The sequence below is a fragment of the Rutidosis leptorrhynchoides genome, chromosome 11 (genome assembly GCF_046630445.1).
Source record: "Rutidosis leptorrhynchoides isolate AG116_Rl617_1_P2 chromosome 11, CSIRO_AGI_Rlap_v1, whole genome shotgun sequence".
Taxonomy (NCBI): Eukaryota; Viridiplantae; Streptophyta; class Magnoliopsida; order Asterales; family Asteraceae; genus Rutidosis; species Rutidosis leptorrhynchoides.
The window spans coordinates 330,884,056-330,905,197 of NC_092343.1; the positions used below are offsets into that span (position 1 = coordinate 330,884,056).

General features: G+C 34.1%; 1 protein-coding gene across 1 annotated transcript; it reads left to right on the forward strand.

Moving 5' to 3' along the window:
• The first annotated feature begins 12,316 nt into the window (after positions 1–12,316).
• LOC139875759 (putative disease resistance RPP13-like protein 1) lies at positions 12,317–16,792 on the forward strand. The gene is made up of 3 exons (XM_071863061.1): positions 12,317–15,822; positions 16,130–16,192; positions 16,538–16,792. Exon 1 carries the CDS (start codon positions 12,317–12,319, stop codon positions 15,815–15,817), a length of 3,501 nt encoding a protein of 1,166 aa, XP_071719162.1. The 3' UTR covers positions 15,818–15,822; positions 16,130–16,192; positions 16,538–16,792.
• The last annotated feature ends 4,350 nt before the right edge of the window (positions 16,793–21,142 follow it).

Genomic DNA, 21,142 nt, shown 5'->3' on the forward strand with positions numbered 1-21,142 from the left:
CCAATGCCGGGAAGCATCAATCATTGATTCCGCAGCGTTTCTATGTCAACAGTTACATATATACATATGACGTCTATCTCCTGGACTTACGTACTCCAATTCTAGAATTCTGAAAAGCACCCAACCTATGAATTAGCTCTCCGAGTTTGAAAATGCTGATGAAATAGCAAAAACTGTAAACGACCTTAACAGTCAAAAGTTTGACGATAGAGAATAAAGTGTTGGAAACGCACAACAGAAAAATTGATACTGGAAAGCAGATTAAGCAAAACTATGAAGGAGACGGTGAACAAATCACAAGGACTAAACTTGTACATAAAGAATCCAGATGATTCTGTATCCGATAAAATCTTTAGCGAATATCTTGCTCCTTACTTATTCTATATTCTTGCAGAAGAATTTTCCTCATCAACCTTCGATCTTAAAAATTCCAAAAATATCATCATAAATATCCTCGATATTTCTGAGGATATTTTCATAATTATTCTTGTCCGAAATTATTTATCTCTGCGTGCTATCCGTATTACATCATATAGGAAACTGTTTTAGTTTCTAAATTTCTATAAACTTCGAGTTTAAATTATGAATGTTTTTGAAGTAGTGTTGGGAATTGAAGCATGAGTTAGTATAATATAATGACGCCTGATCAACGTGGTTATATTACAGTAAGTCATGCTAAGTTCTAATGGAACGTAATGATTCACAGATCATACCATCATCATGTGCCATGTGATACGATTCTTTCATTTTATTTAACCTCTAAACATATCAAAAACACATTTTCTTGATAGTTCTATCTTTTCCGTGATACCGGTATTTTACCAAATTAAATCGTGCTATTATAATTCCTTTCTGCTTAGAACATTAGTTATATTCATTCTAAATTTCATACCTACATATTCGAGACGTCTTGATCGCTTTACTTAAAAGTCGAAAAGAGAAAACAAAAGCATGGAGCTCCAAAATATAAAGCACAATAACAATACAGAAATTACAAACCGTGTATATCAATGCGTATAGCAATATAAAGACACGGGAGAATGATAAATACAACAATCCCAAGAGCATAATAGAAATAAACAGTTTCCTCCGGTGAGAGCTGGAAAAGAAGGATAATGGTGGCGAACGTCAATATTAGGTCAAGAACCAGAACTGGATTGAGCATTAGAACTGGATTGAGCATTTCCACAATCTTTTGAATGTATGAATTGGGGAAGAAGGTAGGGATGGTGAAAATAATGAGACGGAAGAGGTCAATATATGGGGGTAATATCAGACAAAGCAATCGAGGTAGGTTACCGGATTTAATTAAAGAGGATCCTAATTTCCTTAAATCCCGAAGAATCAAATCTTATATAAATTTCGAAGATTTTCTTTACATTCCTTGAAATCCGGAAATCAACTATGACTACGTCAAAAGTTAAGACGAAACTTTATTTTCTCAATTCCATATTTTACGATAGCTTCATTCATACTCTTCGCGTAATTGAATTGTTCTATCCATATTTTCGTGAAGATGAAAAACTCTATATTTATTGAACACGTGCTATTCATAAACGGAACTCGACTCATTCAAGGTATTCAAAATACTCCATTAATCTATTTCCTTAATAATGATTATAGGAACAATCGAATTCATGATGAGAATTCAAGTTATATCATATTCCTTGATACGAGAATATTCTGGTTTTCGTTATCAAACTTTCCTTAACCAAATTTCGGGACGAAATTTCTTTAACGGGTAGGTACTGTGACGACCCAGAAATTTCTGACCAAATTTAACCTTAATATTTATATGATCTCGACACGATAAGTAAAGTCTGTTAAGTTGAAATTCAAAAATTTGGAACTGTGTTCTTGTAACCTTCGACTTTTCCGGACGATTCACGAACCACTATTTGTAAATAAGATATGTATAGAAATATATGTATATATTTGAGATTGATATTTACATATATATAAATGTTTCCAACATGTTAAGAAATCAAACTTGTTAAGACTTGATTAATTGAAACGGATTTTATGTAAACGTTTGACCACCCAGTTTGTCCGATGATTCACGAACGTTAAAACTTGTAAAAACGACATGATGATATATATATATATATATATATATATATATATATATATATATATATATATATATATATATATATATATATATATATATATATATATATGAACATATGTATATATTTAACATGATACAATGATAAGTAAGTATCTCATTAAGTATATTAACAATGGGTTATATACATAAAATGAGACTACTAAATTAAGGAATTCGAAACAAGATTTATATGTAACGGTTATCGACGTAATAACGTCTTAATTAACATAAATACATATGTATTGTATTAAGATATATTAATACATTATGTTTAACATGATAAAATGATAATTAAGTATATCATTAAGTGTATTAACAATGAACTATATACATAAAATGAGACTACTAACTTAAGGGTTTCGAAACAATATATATATGTAACGATTAACGACGAAATAACGACTTAATTAAAATGTATATATATGTAATGTATTAAGAAGTATTAATACACATTTCAAAGACTTAAAGACATATATCAAAATACTTATACTTAACAAAGATAGTTATAATCGTATTCCCATTCGTTTTCATCAAGAATTCTACTCTTATTCATACGGTATTTTCACCCGTATAATACCCAGCTTCTAGATGTATATACTATTGGTATATACACTCAAATGATCAGCTCTTAGCAGCCATCAATTAGTCAACAAACATGTGGAACCAACTATTAGACAACTAGCATGACTTATGAGCAAGAAAACAAAACAATAACTCCTTTAACCCCACTCACCACTCATCATTCACTTCATTTCATTTCTAATTTTCTTTCTAATTCTCTCTCAAAACACACACACACCCTCAAGAACGAAATTTCCAGTAAACTAATCATCATCTTCATCAAAAACTACTTCAAAAATCAAGCTATAATTATCATAGGAAGAACACTTCAAGAACACTTCGAAAATCCTTTCAAGTTTGCAAGATTACTTTCAATCTTTCTAGTCCATTCCAAGTAATCATCTAAGATCAAGAAACACTTATTATTTACAGTAGGTTATCATTCTAAATCAAGGTAATATTCATATTCAAGCTTTGATTCGATTTCTATAAATATAACTATCTTTAATCAAGTAGTAATCTTACTTGAACTTGTTTTCATTCCATGATTCTACTTCAAGAACTTCCAAGCCATCAAAGATCCTTTGAAGCTCAAGATTAATTCTTGTCATTTACCGTAGGTTTACCTACTAAACTTGAGGTAGTAACGATGTTCATAGCCTTGCTCAATTCTTACATATATAACTATCTTATTCGAAGAAAATAACTTGTAATCACTAGAACATAGTTTAGTTAATTCTAAACTTGTTCGAAAATAAACTTAATCCTTCTAACTTGACTTTAAAAATAACTTCACACATGTACTATATCTATATGATATGCTAACATAAGGATTTAAAACTTGAAAACACGAAAAACACCGTAAAACTGGACATACGCCGTCATAGTAAAACCGGGGGCTGTTTCGGGTTGGATAATTAAAAACTATCTTAAACTTTGAATTTAAAGTTGGTTTTCTGAGAAAATGTTATTTCATATGAACATAATAATATATCTAAAAATGGTGGTTAAACTCAAAGTAGAAACATGTTTTTTTTTTCAAAATGGTCATCAAGGTATCGTTCTTTCGACAGATATGACTACTCTTTATAAATAGACTTGTAACCTGCAACTCCGACTATAAACCACCACTTGTTCAGTTTATTTCTATAAATTAAAGTTCATTACAAAACCATAGCAATTTGATTCACTCAAAACCGATTTGTAACGAAGAAGTTATGGGCAAAACAATATTGGTTAAAAATGGCTAAAATGACTACGGGATTGTTTTTATAAAATCTATACTAACCATATCCTAGCTAGCTTTTTCTGTATTATACATGTATTTATACATGTATTGACTATTTTGCTTGTACTATACTAGTCTTGGTTAATCCCGAGACAATATACAATACGTCGGATAAATCGTAAGGCACATGTACACAATACGTCGAGATTACTTCAAAGACAATAGTTGTATAATGGGTCGTGATTGAGTCTTAGACAATACATATACAATACGTCAGATAAATCGTAAGACACATGTACACAATACGTCAAGATTACTTCAAATACAATAGTTGTACAATGGGTAGTGATTGAGTCTTAGACAATACGTCTTGATTATTCTAGGGTGATATTTTGGACTATATATATGGACTACTAACATTGGACTACTAACATTGGACTACTAACGTTGGACTGCTAACTTGACAACTTAAATCATCAACACGTAAATAAAAATATGATGTGAATATATTTCTATCATACTTTGATATATATGTATATAATTATTATAGGTTCGTGAATCGATCCATGGCTAAGTCTGATTTTTGACGAATTGAAAATCTGTGAAAGTGAGTTTCATTACTCCCTTTTTACATATATTTTTGGGCTGAGAATACATGCGCTGTTTTATAAACTGTTTTACGAAATGGACACAAGTACATACTTAATTCTACACTAAGTTTAAACCGAAAATTCCTTAGCTTTGGTAACTAGTAACTGCCGGCTATAAGAACTGGTGGGCGCGAGTAGTTGTATATGGATCCATAGGGCTTGACATCCACGTCCGTTTCAGGTATAGAGACCCTAGCCTGAACTATAAAGCGAACGTATGCTATTTGAGTTTAGTACATGTTGGTTTGCATGTATTGTACATGTTGGTTGCATGTATATTAAAACAGGGGTACTTATTATATATACGTTAAGTTTAGTTACCAGGGTGCTCAATTTCGTAGAATATTTTGATAAACGATTTGTATGAAACAACTGAAATCTTGTGGTCCACCTTTAAATACAGATTATGCGCAATATTAAAACTATGAACTCACCAACCTTTGTGTTGACACTTTTAGCATGTTTATTGTCAGGTCCCTAGAAGTCTTCCGCTGTTTGCTTATACGATATACAAGTTATGTGCATGGAGTCATACATGCTTCATTGAAGAAAACTTTGCATTCACAAAATCATCACCATGTATCTTATTTTGACTGCATTGTCAACGGATGTATTATTGTAAACTATTATTTACGGTGATTGTCTATATGTAGAAATCATCAGATGTCAAAAACCTTGGATTTAAATATTCATTTATAGTGTGCATTTTCTAAAGAATGCAATGTTTACAAAACGTATCATGTAGAGGTCAGTATCTCGCAATGGGACCAAATGTTATTGTATTCGTCCATATGGATTTGGACGGGCCATTACAGCTCATGGCATATTTTCATAAGTCCTTGGTCGCGAAATATGCGTAAGACCATGGACGCCTGGCAGTACTTTGTAAATCCATGATCGCGAAATGCTAATGGCCATTATCATAGTTCAACACAACTAAATACTTTAGTTATATTGAACTAGGGGAGTAACGTTATACTAATATACTATTAATATACTTTATCGACATTAATATATTGGGTTTATGTTTCGTAATTGTCCCGCATAGACATAATTGTCTAAATCACACCTAAAGTATATCATTCATAAGTATAGGTGTTCGACATTGGAGCTGTCATGATCACGACATCACTTGGCGCAATAGATGCTCATTATGCATCATTACTTGGAGCACAAGATGCACATCAAATGCTTATTTCAACTTTATTAAACGTGACAGTTCTTTCAAGAAACACTGCAGAGGCATATATGATAACTTCGATATGATACATTTGCTATATATCATACCGAACTTGGGGGACTTAATGATACGCATAGCGCATCGGGCTAATAATTGGTTTTATGGTTGAGCCTGGCCCGTTAGCGGTCCATTAGCCTTTTCCTTAGAAACACTAAATATGCCTCTATAAATAAAGGGCAGGACTTCTACCCTAGACACACACATCCTGGAAGCTCAAACGCTCTCCTCTCCCCTCTAGGGTTTTACCTACACAAGTGTAGGGTTTTTCCCTTGCCGCCAATCGACACGCCTCGATGGCGGCCAAACAGCCATAACCACCCTCCCAAAATTATCATCTCAGCTAGGGTTATCACGGTAACCGGACCGGAGGTTAAAGTCGCTGTACATAATAAACCATCCTATATTGCACTCAACCGTATCTCTAGCATTCGGTCGAAATATGCTTTATCATAAACTAACTTGCTTTTGTCATATACTAAACTAACTTACTTTTGTCATATACTAAACTAACTTGCTTTTGTATCATGATAGAAATAAACTAACTAAGATTAAATGCTAGTCACTTGTCTTATACTAATATCAAAAACTAATTACTAGATTCAATTTTAAATGTGAAAGGTCAATCCATCAGTTAGATGGAAGTTGTTTGGCAAAATTTATTAGATGTGTATGTCATAAGTCTCTTGTAGATATATATCCCACTAGTATCATTCACTTGATACTCTCTTGGTTAAATCAAATGAGATGAAATATTCACAAACTCAATAGCCATACTACTCACTACAATCTATCATAATATTAAGAGGAGAAGAATAGAGACATTTTTGAAGAATACAAAATATTTGCGGGTCTAGTTTCGGTCCTAACACGAATACGATTTAGAGGTAACTACTAATCACCATCTTTATTATTGATGTATAATTTGTTTATTTGCTTTCTTAATCAACTTAGTGGGTACAAAATACATATCTTTTGTAAATATTGATCCTAAGCAAATTGTAGTCACATGTTTGGTAATGGATTTAGGTATTTCTTTTATGCCTTCCCAAGATCATGTCTCAAATTTTCATATGTCCTAACTGTATTACAATTTAAAGTTGTATTGTGTCAGATTATATTTTCAATATAAATTGCTAAAACTATCTTTGTGAACATACTTAAATTTTGTAGCCCATAAAATGATGTGAAAGTCATGTTATTAAGTAGGAATAGAATTGTTGACTAAAATTGTAATTATATGTCTAAAAACAGAGTATCATGAATTTTAACCCCATAAAATTATATGAATGATAGTTTTCATGTAACTAGGATATAAAATTATAACTTGATAAAATTAAAGCGTTAAAATTTTGTGCTACTGACTATGCTTGTAAATATTAATATGAGTATACTTATAAAATTATGACAAATGCCCATTAAGATCTAGCCACATAAGTGACGAACAGTTGATGCAATTGAATTAAATTGCATGTGGCCACTATTATAATTAACTCACTAAATCCTTATAACATATAGGTTACTAAACAAATTTAAGTATAAAACGATAATACGAACTTAAGTGGATGTATTTAGGTAATACGGAAAAGAAATAGAAACAAACACATAAGAATCATATGGTAACACTAATTAAATAAAGGATATTACATACTCCCTATTTGAATACATTTTGTACTCATACGTGTGTATTCATTAGATTTGGCTTGGTGATCGCCTCCTTTGGTGGTATTTTGTTGTCCTAGGAATTTTTTCATTCAACATAAGGTACGGATATTCTAGGTGGTTATAGGATCACTTTGGTAAATCTTTCCTCTCAAAATTTTGTTTCGAATTGTGTATAAAAATTATTGGTATGACATGCTTTTTTGGAAATTCGTTAAAATTGTTAGTCTATATATTGTGTTATGTTTTCTTCATTTTGGATGTACTAACGAGGTTGCTAATTATGTTTGTTAATTGAGGAAATCATAATATTTTGGCCTTTGGAAATTGTGTCAAAACCGTGCCTCGAAACAGCCCCGAAAAATGTCGGAAACATTCCGGTAAAGAACATGTGTGAGTGTGGCGAGTGGTACGGTGATTCGTATTGAGTGTCCCTCATTCCATATGGCTTTACATGTCCCGTTAAGTCCCGTTTAAGTTATTAATTTGTAAAGGACTAAAATATTATGTAAATGACTCGTGACAAAGGTTGGACCGAATGGTTGGGTTGACACGTGGTTTTTAAAATATACGACATACCATTTTATATAATATTTTAAGTATTGTTTAAACGTAAAATGTTTAAGTTCACTTTATTAACTCTTTTTAAACATATTTTAAATTCCTTTAATCATTTGTGAAAATATGTAACGACCCGTCAAAATCGCTATTGACGCAGTACGTTAATCATTGATTCCATAGTGAGATTTTGACCTCTACATGATACGTTTTAATAAAAATATTGCATTCATTAAAATAAGTGACTTTCTAAACATAGAAAGTTATAAACATGTGAGCGATTACTTAAGTATAAGTAAATCCCCAGAAATACATAAGTCTTTATCTTACAGGTTGACATCACAGTCAAATTATTTATTACACAACGTAGTTTTGTTTCGAATGCAATAAACTTTAAACAAAACATGAGAGACACCATGCAAGCAACAAGCACATCATAGCGGAAGCAGTCTAAGAACCTGAGAATAAAACATGCTAAAAAGGTCAATATGAACGTTGATGAGTTAAAGGTTTAATTGTTCGAGTCATAAGTAAATAAAGATGGACCACAAGATTTCATAAAAAGTTTATAAATAGATTCTACGTAATAGAGCACCCTGGTAACTAAACTTAACGCTATAATAATATTTACCCCTGTTGTTTTAATACACGCAAACCAACGTGTCGTAAACTCAAGTAACATACGTCCGTTAAAAGGCTAGCGCTCTAGCTCGAACGGGGATGTCAAGAAATATGGATCCATATACAATTACTCGCGCCCACCAGTCCACATCCTATGCACTGACAGCTACTAGTTACCAAAGCTAAGGGATTTTCGGTTTAAACTCAGTGTAGAATAGGGTAATTATTATTATAGTGTAGAATAGGGGTTTAAACCGAAAATCCCTTAACTTTGGTAACTAGTAGCTGCCAGTACATAGGATGTGGACTGGTGGGCGCGAATAATTGTATATGGATCCATAGGGCTTGACAACCCCGTCCGAGCTAGTAGCGCTAGCCTTTTAACGGATGTATGTTATTTGAGTTTATGACACGTTGGTTTGCGTGTATTAAAACGAATAGGGTAATTATTATTATAGCATTAAGTTTAGTTACCAGGGTGCTCTGTTACGTAGAATCTATTGATAAACTTTTGATGAAATCTTGTAGTCCATCTTTATATACTTATGACTCGAGCAATTAAACCTATAACTCACCAACATTCGTGTTGACCTTTTTAGCATGTTTTATTCTCAGGTCCTTAGACTGCTTCCGCTGTGATGTGCTTGTGGCCTGCATGGAGTCTCTCATGCTTTGTTTAAAGTTTATTGCATTCGAAACAAAACTATGTTGTGTAATAAATAATTTGGCTGTGATGTCAACCTGTATTATTAAAACTTATGTATTTTGGGGATTTGCTTATACTTAAGCACTCACCCACATGTTTATAACTTTCTATGTTTAGAAAGTTGTTTAATTAATGAATGCAATATTTTATCAAAACGTATCATATAGAGGTCAAAACCTCACTGTGAAATCAATGAATAACGTACCGCGTCAATAGCGATTTTGACGGGTCGTTGCAGCGTCCAACAAAAATAGGCTTTCCAAACACCTTCGAACCGTTCATCTCTTCAATTGCTAAAGTGGCATGGTCAGATTCTTCGAAAGAATTAAATGCAAACCGTCGGAACGCCCATGATTTGATTTCTTTGATCGGACCAAACTTGCAGAAGACATCCTTGAGCATGTTGTGCGATATCCGTTCCAACCTTCTGATAAAAATCGTATCAGACATGTCTAATTGAAACAAGGGTTAGGGTTACTTACACCTGAAGAGGAATAAATGCAGTTAAAAAAAAAAGAAAAAAAAACAGGCTGAGAAAGAGGGTTTGGTAATTAGGAAATCAAGGTTAGGATAAAAAGATAGAAAGAAAAAAAAAGGGCGAAGTCCGGGAGGTGACGTTGGAGGTGGTTTAGGGATTAATTAGGGTGGTGATTGTTGGTACTAATTGGTTATAAATTAATGTGCATGGTCACAGTAGTATCTAGTTTTAATATTTGGTTAGCACTTAGTATTTAATTAAATGTTTTTGTTAGTTGGTTTGTTTTTGAAGTTGGAATTGGTATAAGTTGATCACCGATTCTTTAGCATTAGATTTGGTAAATTTAGACGTTGGTGAGTGGGTGTGAGTATCCCTACTTTCATGCCACGTTGATTTAGATTTTGGCTATATAATTAGTCCAAGTGATATGAATAAAGAAGTAGCTTTTGGTTTTATTTCTTCTGTCATTTTTTACATACAAAAGAATCATATACATAGCCTCCGTTTTCCTTCTGTTACTACTTCAATTTTAATTTAAAAGGGACTTGATCCTACAGAGTTTAGGTACCTAACCTCTGTATTATTGATTTATAATCCTTGGTCTTCTTCTTTTTTCTTCATCTGCAATTCTACCAAGATAACATGAAAACTAAATTTAATGTTTTCAGGGAGTACACGGCTTGTATACACATATAGATATAGGGGTGTGAACAGTTCAGTAGAACCAAGATAACATGAAGACTGACTCGAAATCGTAATGCCCGTGGATATTTGGTCCAGTCCTTGGCTCATGAATTTATAATATTTCGGGTCTCGCTACAGTCCCGGTCAAACCCGAAAACATTTAAAATCTGGACCGAACTGAAAAGTTCATATTAAAATTTGTTGTCGCTTGTGGGGACCACTGATGATCAACCATAAATTGGGAAAGCGTTAGCGACTGAACCTTCTATATTAGTGACTACACTTGATAAAGGAATCCGAGATAAAGATCCTTTTGCTAACATTCCTTAAATCGTACGGATTATCTGTAGATTTGTAGATTGGTCTCTGTACTAACTTTGATCCTTGTACGATCGCCATAAAAGTACTAATAATTTCTTATCGTAATTGTATTCTTTTATGGCGATAATAAGGATCGAAGTTACTGAAGTGACAAATATTATCACAATTGTAAAGAACACTAAACAACTTACGACTCAATATCTGCGATTTTATTAATTGAAGAAAATATAACAAAACACGACCATGAAAGCAACTATTTATAAGGAAACTAAACACATTTTCGGACTCAAACTCTTAAAACAAGGAACAAACTAAATTTAATTAAAGACAAACTAATCGTAGACTTCTTCCAATTGGTTTGGAATTTAAATTCCAACCAACACTATCTTCTTATCACTCTCATTGGTCCCACACTAGTCACCCCAACTTGAAAAAAACTCGCCCTTGAGTTATCCGGGTAGAGTGGAACAACGCCCTCGTAATAATGTGTTAAGCCTTCTTCGGAATTCACCAAGATCAACATATCGTCTCTCCCATCACGTGTTGCGTTCAAATCAAATTGCCACAGTCTACCAAACAACTAAGGATGCATTTGATATATCTTAATGATTAAGCACAGAATGAATAATGATTCAAAGGTTCTGAATGAGACGTAATTTCTTTTGGGCGGGTCGGGCGATGAATCAAAAATGATATGGGTAAAATGGGACTCTATTCTTTGTTCGTATGGGCGGGGTGGGTTATATATTGGGGCCTTGAAAGCTAAAAATCTTGCTTTAATGGAGAAATGATGGTTGTGTTTTCGTATCGAAAAAAAAAAGCATATTGGATAAAAATTCTAAAAAATATATATGGTCGGGATGGGGGTTTGGATAATTCGATCAATACACTTGGTAACAGCTCTAATTCGATTTGGAATGGCATCATTAAAGTGAACTCGGAACTCTCAAATTCAAAAATCGAGTATGCTAACTCTTTTGTCAAAGTTGTAAATAGTGGCGATAACACTCTATTATTATTATTAGTTTTAATTTTAATTAATAATTAATTAATTATTATTATAAAATTAAATCTTTGATGCACTAGTGATGGATTATAATAATAATAATAATTATTATTATTATTATTTATTATTATTATTATTATTATTATTTTTCAAATTAAAAATCATACTGCCAACGGGCAACGGCAGGTAATCAAGTTGTCATTATTATTATATTATTTTTTGTGTACTATTAATAAGATTTAGTACCTAACCTCTGCACTATCGATTTAATATTAATGAGATTTGTTACCTAACTTCTATATTATTATTATTATCGATTTAATATTAATGAGTTTTGGTACCTAACCTCTGTATTATTGATTTATAATCCTCGGTCTTCTTTTTTCTTCATCTGCAATTCTACCTTAAAAAGTCTACTCTTTTCCTTCATCTTTTGAAATCAACCAGACCCCTAATTTACAACCGACCATTCAATCTTTTGATCAGTTCCAAATATGGCTGAAATCCTTGTTACTACTGCGGTCACTGTGCTGCTTGAAAAGCTACTCTCTGGTGACTTTATGAAGCTGATTGGGTCCAAAGAAATCACATCTCAGCTTGAAAACTTGAAGGAAAAGTGGGAATCTATAGAAGCTGTGCTTGCTGATGCAAGTGAGAAGCACATAACAGAGAAAGTTGTTATAAAGTGGCTACTAGATCTTCATCGTCTTGCTTATGACATCGAAGATGTACTCGATGATATGGCCACCGAAACTTTGCGAAGAAAGTTGAATGATGAATCACGTGGCAGCACAAGCACCGGTAAAGTATTGAAAAAGATCATTCCAACTTCTTTTACTCCTCGTAACTTTAAGTATGGTCGTAAGATGCGTTCTATGCTAAATGAAATAACCGACAAATTGAATGTGCTTGCCGAGAAAAATAAAATTGTAGGTGTAGATATCAATACGGTACTTGCACTTAGATCAAATAGAAATATTCCACGAAGGGAGGAAACATCTCTGTTAGATCATGAGTCTCTAATCTTGGGTCGGGAAAAGGATGAAGCGGCGTTACTCGAGAAGTTACTGGGGGATGAGTCACGTAATCAAGATGTAAGTGTTGTGTGCTTAGTTGGATTTGGCGGGGTCGGGAAAACAACTCTTGCAAGACTTTTGTACAACGATCAAAAAGTCAAGGATTACTATGAACTAAGGGCATGGGTTTGTATTTCTGAAGGGTTTGATGTGCTCACTGTTAGCAAGGCGATTTATCAAGCTGTCACCGGAGAGGACAACACACCTCCTAGTTTAAATTCACTTCAGGAGGCGCTTAAAGAGAAACTCTCAAAGAAAAGATTCCTACTTGTGTTAAATGATGTTTGGAATGACGACCACCAGAAGTGGAAAGATGTTGAAAAACCACTTAAAGGGGCACCAGGAAGTAAAATCTTAGTTACCACACGGAAGATAACGGTTGCATCAGCGATGGATAGTGTTGAACGTCACAATTTGGGGCTTCTATCAGACGAAGATGCTCTGTCTTTGTTGGCTAAATCTGCCATAGACGAGCATAATTTTGACAACCATCCGTTATTATCACTTGCTCAAGATATAACTAAGAGATGTAATGGATTGCCCTTAGCGTTGATAGCGATTGGGAGGGTCTTGAAAGGAAGAGGAAATGATGAATATGAGTGGGCTAAGTTGTTAAAGAGTGAGATATGGAGTTCAAATGATGGTGGAAGTGATATTCTTCCAGCTCTCAAGTTGAGCTACTATGATCTTCCTCTACATCTGAAGAAATTGTTTGCATATTGTTCATTGTTTCCAAAGGACTACTTGTTCAATAAGGATAAACTAGTCCTATTATGGATGGCAGAAGGTTTTTTGTCCCAATCAAAGGGCAGCAGTAACACAATGGAGAGTCTAGGTCACCAATATTTTGAAGATCTACTGTCAAAGTCGTTTTTTCAACACTCACCTATTGAAAAATCAAAATACATAATGCATGACTTAATGAATGACTTGGCGATAAGTGTTGCGGGTGAGTTCTTCTTTATGTTGGATGATAAGAAGAATGTAAATGGTAGGAATGAAGCTTTTGATAAAATCCGTCATTTTTCATTCTTAGATCAACCAGATGAAGAATTTATAAACTTCAAGGAATTACATAAAGCAAGACGCTTGCGGACGTTCTTACCGGTGTCTGTTAATCGGTGGCCAGACTTTGAAACATCAGACCATGTTCTTGTCAAATTGCTTCCCCGATTACAGCTCCTAAGGGTGCTAAGCTTTAATCGGTGTTCAATAGAAAAAGTACCACAATCCATTGGTGGTCTCAAGCATTTGCGTTACCTGAATTTTTCGAATACATGTATAGAAGAAGTACCGGAACAAGTAGGTGAGCTTTATAATCTACAAACCCTGTTGGTTTGTAAATGCAGTGAGTTGTTTAGGTTGCCGGTCAGTTTTGCTAAGTTGATAAATCTGCGACATCTTGACATGCGTGGTACTCCAAAATTAAAGAAGACACCCTTAGGTATATGTGGGTTAACGAGTCTAAAAACTCTAACTAAGGTTTTCATCCAAGGAGCTAACGGATTTAAGGTATCTGACCTTAGAGGTCTCATCAACCTTGAAAATCATCTTACGGTTAGAGGATTGGAAAAAGTGGCAGATTCACAACAAGCAATAGATGCCAACTTAGAAGGAAAGAAGGGTCTTGTTAGTTTGGCTATGAAATGGGGTGATGAATTTGACAATACTCGGAATTTTCAAACAGAATATGAAGTGATTGAAAGACTGAGACCTCACAGTAAGTTAAAAGAACTGAAGATTTTGAACTATGGGGGAATGAAATTTCCTAGTTGGTTTGTGAATCCTTCATTTGATAAGTTAACAGAGCTTAGAATAAAAGGGTGCATAAATTGTACACATTTTAATGGTATTGCATTTTCATTATTAGAATACTTCGAGGTATCTGATATGGAATGCTTGGAGAAATGGTCAAATTGTGAAGGTGACAAAACTACTAGATCATTTCTTCGTCTCCGTGAAATTCGTATAGAAAATTGCCCGAAACTGGCTGAGGTGTCAATTGGATTAATACCGTCACTTGAGGTTTTGGTATTAAAGAGATGTTCTGAAGTAGTCTTAAGAGCCATTGTTGCTGTGTCTTCAGCAATTCAGAATTTGGCTATTTATGGTATTGAAAATCTTATAGAACTTGATGTGGATGTCTTGAAACATCTTGGGGCAGTTAAAGTACTAAAGATTGAATTTTGTGATGAGTTGAAAGAGGTTAATGTTGGAAGTAGTAACACCAAATCTGTGCTTAGAGATGTGAAGCTTTATAGTTGTAGTTCATTGGAGAGTTACAATTGTCCTAATACTGTTGAGAAATTGCAGATATACTTTTGTAAATCAATGACTTCATTGACCTTGTCACTTTCATCCTCTCTTAAAGTTCTTGAAATCACTAAATGTGATAATCTAAAGGCGATTCCTGATGAGCTCCCATCCTCTCTGGAAGTTCTTGAAATCAGGTGGTGTAAGAATCTAAATTCATTTCCTCATCAGTCTTTGCAAAGTCTCACGTCTTTGAAAGAGATGATGATAAGGAACTGTCCAAGCATGGACGATACATTTCCAAGTGGGTTGTGGCCTCCTAATTTAAGGAGTCTAACAACAGGAGAGTTAAAGAAGCCAATGTCAGAGTGGGGGCTGCAGAATTACCCAACCTCACTTGTTAAACTGCGGTTAGATGGTGAAGATTCAGGGGTGACTTCATTTGCAATGGAAGGAGATGCAATGAATACTGCTTCAACCTCTGTTCTTCTTCCAATTTCTCTAACTTCTCTAACAATAAGTGATTTTAAGGATGTGGAATCAATTTCAGAGGAGCTCTTACAGCACCTCACTCACCTTCAATCACTTACTATATATAAGTGCCTGAACATTAGAGATGTCCCACAATCAACTTCATCCTTGACAGTACATACATACTCTTGGTAGAAAAGGTACGTCCTCTATATCTCTTACAGTACAATTGCCTGTTTGATTTAATTCCTGAAACACTTCCTAATAATTTGTAGTATTTGCTCGTTATTGTGAATAACCCACCTCCAAAATAGCTGTGCTTATTATTGTGTTTTACGGAAAAGTATCTAACATAACTTTCACAACTCATTTATGTGGTATTGGGTTTTGTTGTTGTGTGTTGTAAAAAATTACATGATGTTACACTAACTATCATCTGTTTTTTTATAAAAACTGGTTGAATTGAATTATTCTTTAATTTCATATGATATGTGTCCACTTCCACAGGTGGTTTGTGTGAAGTGATGTGACAAGGAAAATCAAAGTAGAATTAAGAGCTTTCAAGTAAGGGTACGTTTTCATCTATCATCATTTAACTGTTTATAACTTTAAAATTTGTTTAAGTTTTTAATCATTCATGCCCTCCACCTGTTTGATAAATTTCGACAAAGATAGGCATTTTTAATCTTTACTTTTTTGGATATCGCTGCTTATCATTTTGGGTTTTAGGGAATTTATTAACCCTAATCTAGTGCTTGTTTGTATATTCTAGAAAAGACCAATATATTGTTAGTAATGAACTCAATAAAGGCAAGATTATATGACTAATCAGTATTCGATTTAGCTTACAATTCAGTTGTGAATTCAAAATGCAATTCTCATGTTTACAAACAATTTATCGTTTTTGTTGGACAGAATTAAAAAAGTTGTTCAATAGTTGCGATACTCCTGCAAGAAGAGAAGGCTCAGAGACATGTTTAAGATGTGATTTAAGTGTGTATTAGCTCGATTTGTTGTCTTGGTAATGACTTAAGTATGTATTAGCTCGATTTGTTGTCATGTAATGACTTAAAGTGTGTATTGTTATGTTGTAAGTGTTAGCGTAACATGATGTTGATATACTGAAACAATTTAGTTCATTTATGTTTTAGAATCATTCAAATTTCGGTATTCTCGAGTTATTTAGATCTGGTTGTTTGGTATATCATGTAAGCAAACAAACACGTTACTTTTATGAGCCGTTGGGCATAGATGCTGAAAACAAATCTTCAATAGGGTGCAACCCTGATCCACCGGAGCTTTTCAGATAGTGGGGATATTAATGTCATAAAACTCGGGGAGTACTCGGATGTCGACTAAGTTTGAATTTGACCAATTCTGACTGATTTTTGACCACTTTTGACCGATTTCCAAGTAATCCCGAGTTTTGGCCGAGTTTTGAGCGATTTTTCGAAAAATCCTTAGTTTTGGCAGAGTGTGACCAATTTTTGACTGAGTTTGACCAAGCTTGACTTAGTTTGACCGAGTACCTGCCGGGTACTCCCCAAGCTGCAAAAACTGAGTACTCGCCGACTAATTCCGAATTCTGCAACACTAGAGCTATCTGGTTAAAGTTTGTTTTATCTGATGGTACATAATTTCTTCTTGTCAGGGTGTTAAAGTTTGTCTTATCTGAACCACACAAAAGGCTTTCTTTGTGTGTACATTGTGTGGCCATTTTATGTGTATCTGTTTTGCAGTTCCACGATATCTCAAAGAACAGTAAGATTGAACGAATTCTTCTGCGAAAATACTACCACTTAATTAGTAGCAGTTTTAATGTTTGTGCCGGCACTTATCTTCCAGGTGATATGGGATTCCGATATTGAATATATACCATATTCCAGAGGTGGCAAAATAGGTGGTTTGAGTCATGGGTCAAAATGAGTAAAAAAATGTAGTGTGGGTCATCTTGGGTTCTGACAGGAATAGTTTGATAGGTAAAAAAAATTAACTTTAACAATAAGCATGCATAATATGATCACACTTACATATATTATATATTTCAATAATAATGTGTTTGTGGAGTAAAGTTATTTAGAAGATTTAAGCATTAAAATACTTTTCAGCTACTTTTAACTGGTTTGACCATATCTTTCTTTGACCTCTTACGCATAATCCGCATCAACCTATATAAGTAAATGAGTCGTAATTGCCACCTCCACCTCATCTTTCTTTCGGTACAGCTTTGGCGGTTTTCTTAGTGCTGGAAAGCATTAGAGTAAATTCCACTTAAACCTAGCTTTTGATGTTCTTCTTAAATGTTTGTTACAACTCAAATATTCATTAAAAATGTTATGTTGGCTAATAACAACATTGTTGTATGCAGATATGAAAATTTTGGCCTTCTGAACCAATTGTTAATCGGTTTATGAGTACTCGTTCGTGACTTTTCGACCATTGTTGACTTTGACAAAATTTAACCGATTTTCCAAGTAATCCCGAGTTTTGATCGATTTTCTGAGTAATCCCGAGTTTTTCCTAGTTTGACCGAGTACTCGCGAGATCTGCAACACTGATATTGTAATTGTTGATCTGGGTGAGAATGTTTTACAAAAAAAAAAAAAAAAAAAAAACATAGACAACGTCATCTGTGACGTAACATATATTTTATCTTTTTCTAGGCATCTATGGTTGGATACAAATATGGCGTTCTCGGTGGAGTAAAACAGGCAGTGAGTATATAAAGTTTTTTTTATGGCCGTATATAAAATATTGTAGCTGGTGACTTGTGTTCTACATTCATCCCCGACTAAACGAATCTCGTTTTGTTGAAGAAAAATTCGTTGAAGGCACCGCTGCTGGGATAACGTCAGATTGCTCGATCTTTCTTCCACTCTTAGCCGCCACCAGACACATATTCACTCAGGTTTATATCTATTGTATCTATTACCTGTCGAAATTTCTACCCATTTAAAATGAATCGGGTCAGTACAAATTCTTATAGTCTCCAAACATGTCAAATGGGTTAAATAGATTGAGGTCAATGGAATCGTGTCAAACGGGTCGAAAGTTGAAAAAAATGTATCTTTTTAATTAAAAAAAAAATTCTAATAACAACCCTTATGGCTCTCATCAAAAATTGAGTTTATGCAAAAACTAGTAGTACATTGATGGTATGGTAGTTATTTTCAGAAAGCTGGTGGTTATTGTTAATGTACCAACAAATGATGCATGTATGAATATGAATTCCTTAGGGCTTGTCATTAGAAAAGTTCAAAAATTAAAATTAGACGTTTTTCTTCTAATTATTTATATTAGTTGTGGACAAAATATGTTTTAGGTCAACTAGATCTGACGCTTACAGAAGTTAACCACATTTTAGTTATGCAGCATTGGTTGTCTCTTGTGCAGGCGGTTATGGTGAGTGGTTTGTTGGAAGCATACAGAGCACAGCTTGATAACGCCTTCATACCCCTTGTTTTCTATAGCCTTCTATGCCTGTAAATTAAGGTTAATTTAGTAAATTTAGTAATCAGGAAAAAGATATTCCTTTTTGTAATGTTGGCTTGTATACACATATAAATACAGTATATTAAATATCAAATATCTCAAAAACCACACGTATATTAGAATTACCTAACAAGTCATATATACCTTAGATTTTTTTTTGTTATCTATTAATTGATGTACTATTGTTTTTTCCTAGCACCAAGTAAAAACATCTTGTGTAGAGGTTAACTTCTGTACCGAAGGAAAATAGGCCTCCACGATATTAATTGGTGTAGTGGAAGTATTTATTGTGATTGTGAAGACCCCTCGTGCTAAGGTTTTTGCAAAGCGTGATACGTTTTGAATAGAAAAGTTCCTAGAGATAAACTTGAAGGCGTGAACTTGCGGTCGAGAAGGAATGCCGCTTCTACCATACGTTCTTTTAAGCTCATTGATCATGACGAAGACTTGGACTACAGGGAAGCCTTTCTAAACTTGTTTATGGGTGACAAGGTAGATAAGAAGAGCGGTTTCGCGGGGTCTAGTAAAGGAGGGTATTTGGTTTTAGTAAAAGATAAAATGACTGACGAGGCTTTCGCGGCATTAGATCTTATGATGACGTGTATGGCAGAGAGCGACCCGGTTACGGTTAATCTAATTAATTCTAAAGCCTTCCCGTGTGCAGCAGTTAGTAATTATATATTGAAACTTATATTATCAATCTAACATGAAATTATGTATATTTGTTGATCACTTACTTTTGGGTTTTGCTTACTAAAATACTGATGTTATTAGCTGAAAAGTCAATGAGGGACTAAAGCTTGACAAAAGGAAATATGAAGGGGTGTTTTAATCTGTTCACTTAACTGAAGACTAGCCCAGTGGACTTAAGTTATGTATTGGGCATGTACAAGATATTTGAGCCCGTATGCCAAGAAGCCCATTATTTGCTCCAAGTATAAAAGGGCATATTCTGATTAATTTATGAATTTGGCTCTTTGTTTTTCAAATACGAATACAATCTAATTTTCTTAAAACTGCACTCTAAGAGTATTTTAAGCTATTAAGTACACTCAGAAATTATTTGATATGTTCAACATTTTTAATCCATTTCCTTTAAGTGTGTATCTTTTAGCTATAACCCAACTCACTCATTTTCAATTAAAAACAAAAGTAAATGGGCCGAAACTGTAGAAGAAGGCTGAGTAGATGATTTTAACATTCATTGATAAGAACTAAGTAAGAGTAGCAGCAACAATCAAATAGAACCAGCAGTTATCAATCAAATAAGGAGAGGACTGAAAGATTTAGATCAAAAGCTGAATAATATCGTTTTTTTTTGTGGGGTTGGGGGTGGGGTAGGTGGGGGTGGGGGGGGGGGGGGTAAAGGGGAGGAGGTTTTACTTGGTCGTGCCCTTGGATCGGTTTCAAGGTTTCCTCCGGGCAGCGATGGGGGCGGGGTTATTATCGCTGCATCGGCATAGTTGAAACGGGAGATGATCGCAACGGGTGGTTTAGTCCCCTTCAGGTGATCCCAATCGTTGTCCAAGAAAAAAAAAATTATATTGATAAAGATAAAGATGAATAATAAGATAAATCAGAGGAAATTACGAATTGAATTCACTCTGCCCAAAATCAGAGAAGACCCAAATCAATGGTATCTTCGTGCCCAATCTCTCTCAAGAGCCGATTACAAAACTCGTACATAATTCTGAATGCCTAACCCTATCATACTAACAAGAATATATAAGGACTTTCCTTTGGGATTGGCCTTGATGACTAATGGGCTTGGTCTTGGCTTGTTCTCTATCATTCATTCTTCAGATACTTACCTGCCTTGATCATCACTCGACTTAAGGGATGATATGACAATTTGGACAAATCCATTATCAAAGTAACCCTCCTGCATTTCCAAGTCTGTTATGTTTTATGGGTCTTTAACATTTGTTGTATTAGCACTCGTTACATTGTAGATGCACTTTGTCCAAGATTTTACTGTTAATCCCTTTTTATGGTATTGCTCAACTTTATTATAATAAAATATTACTA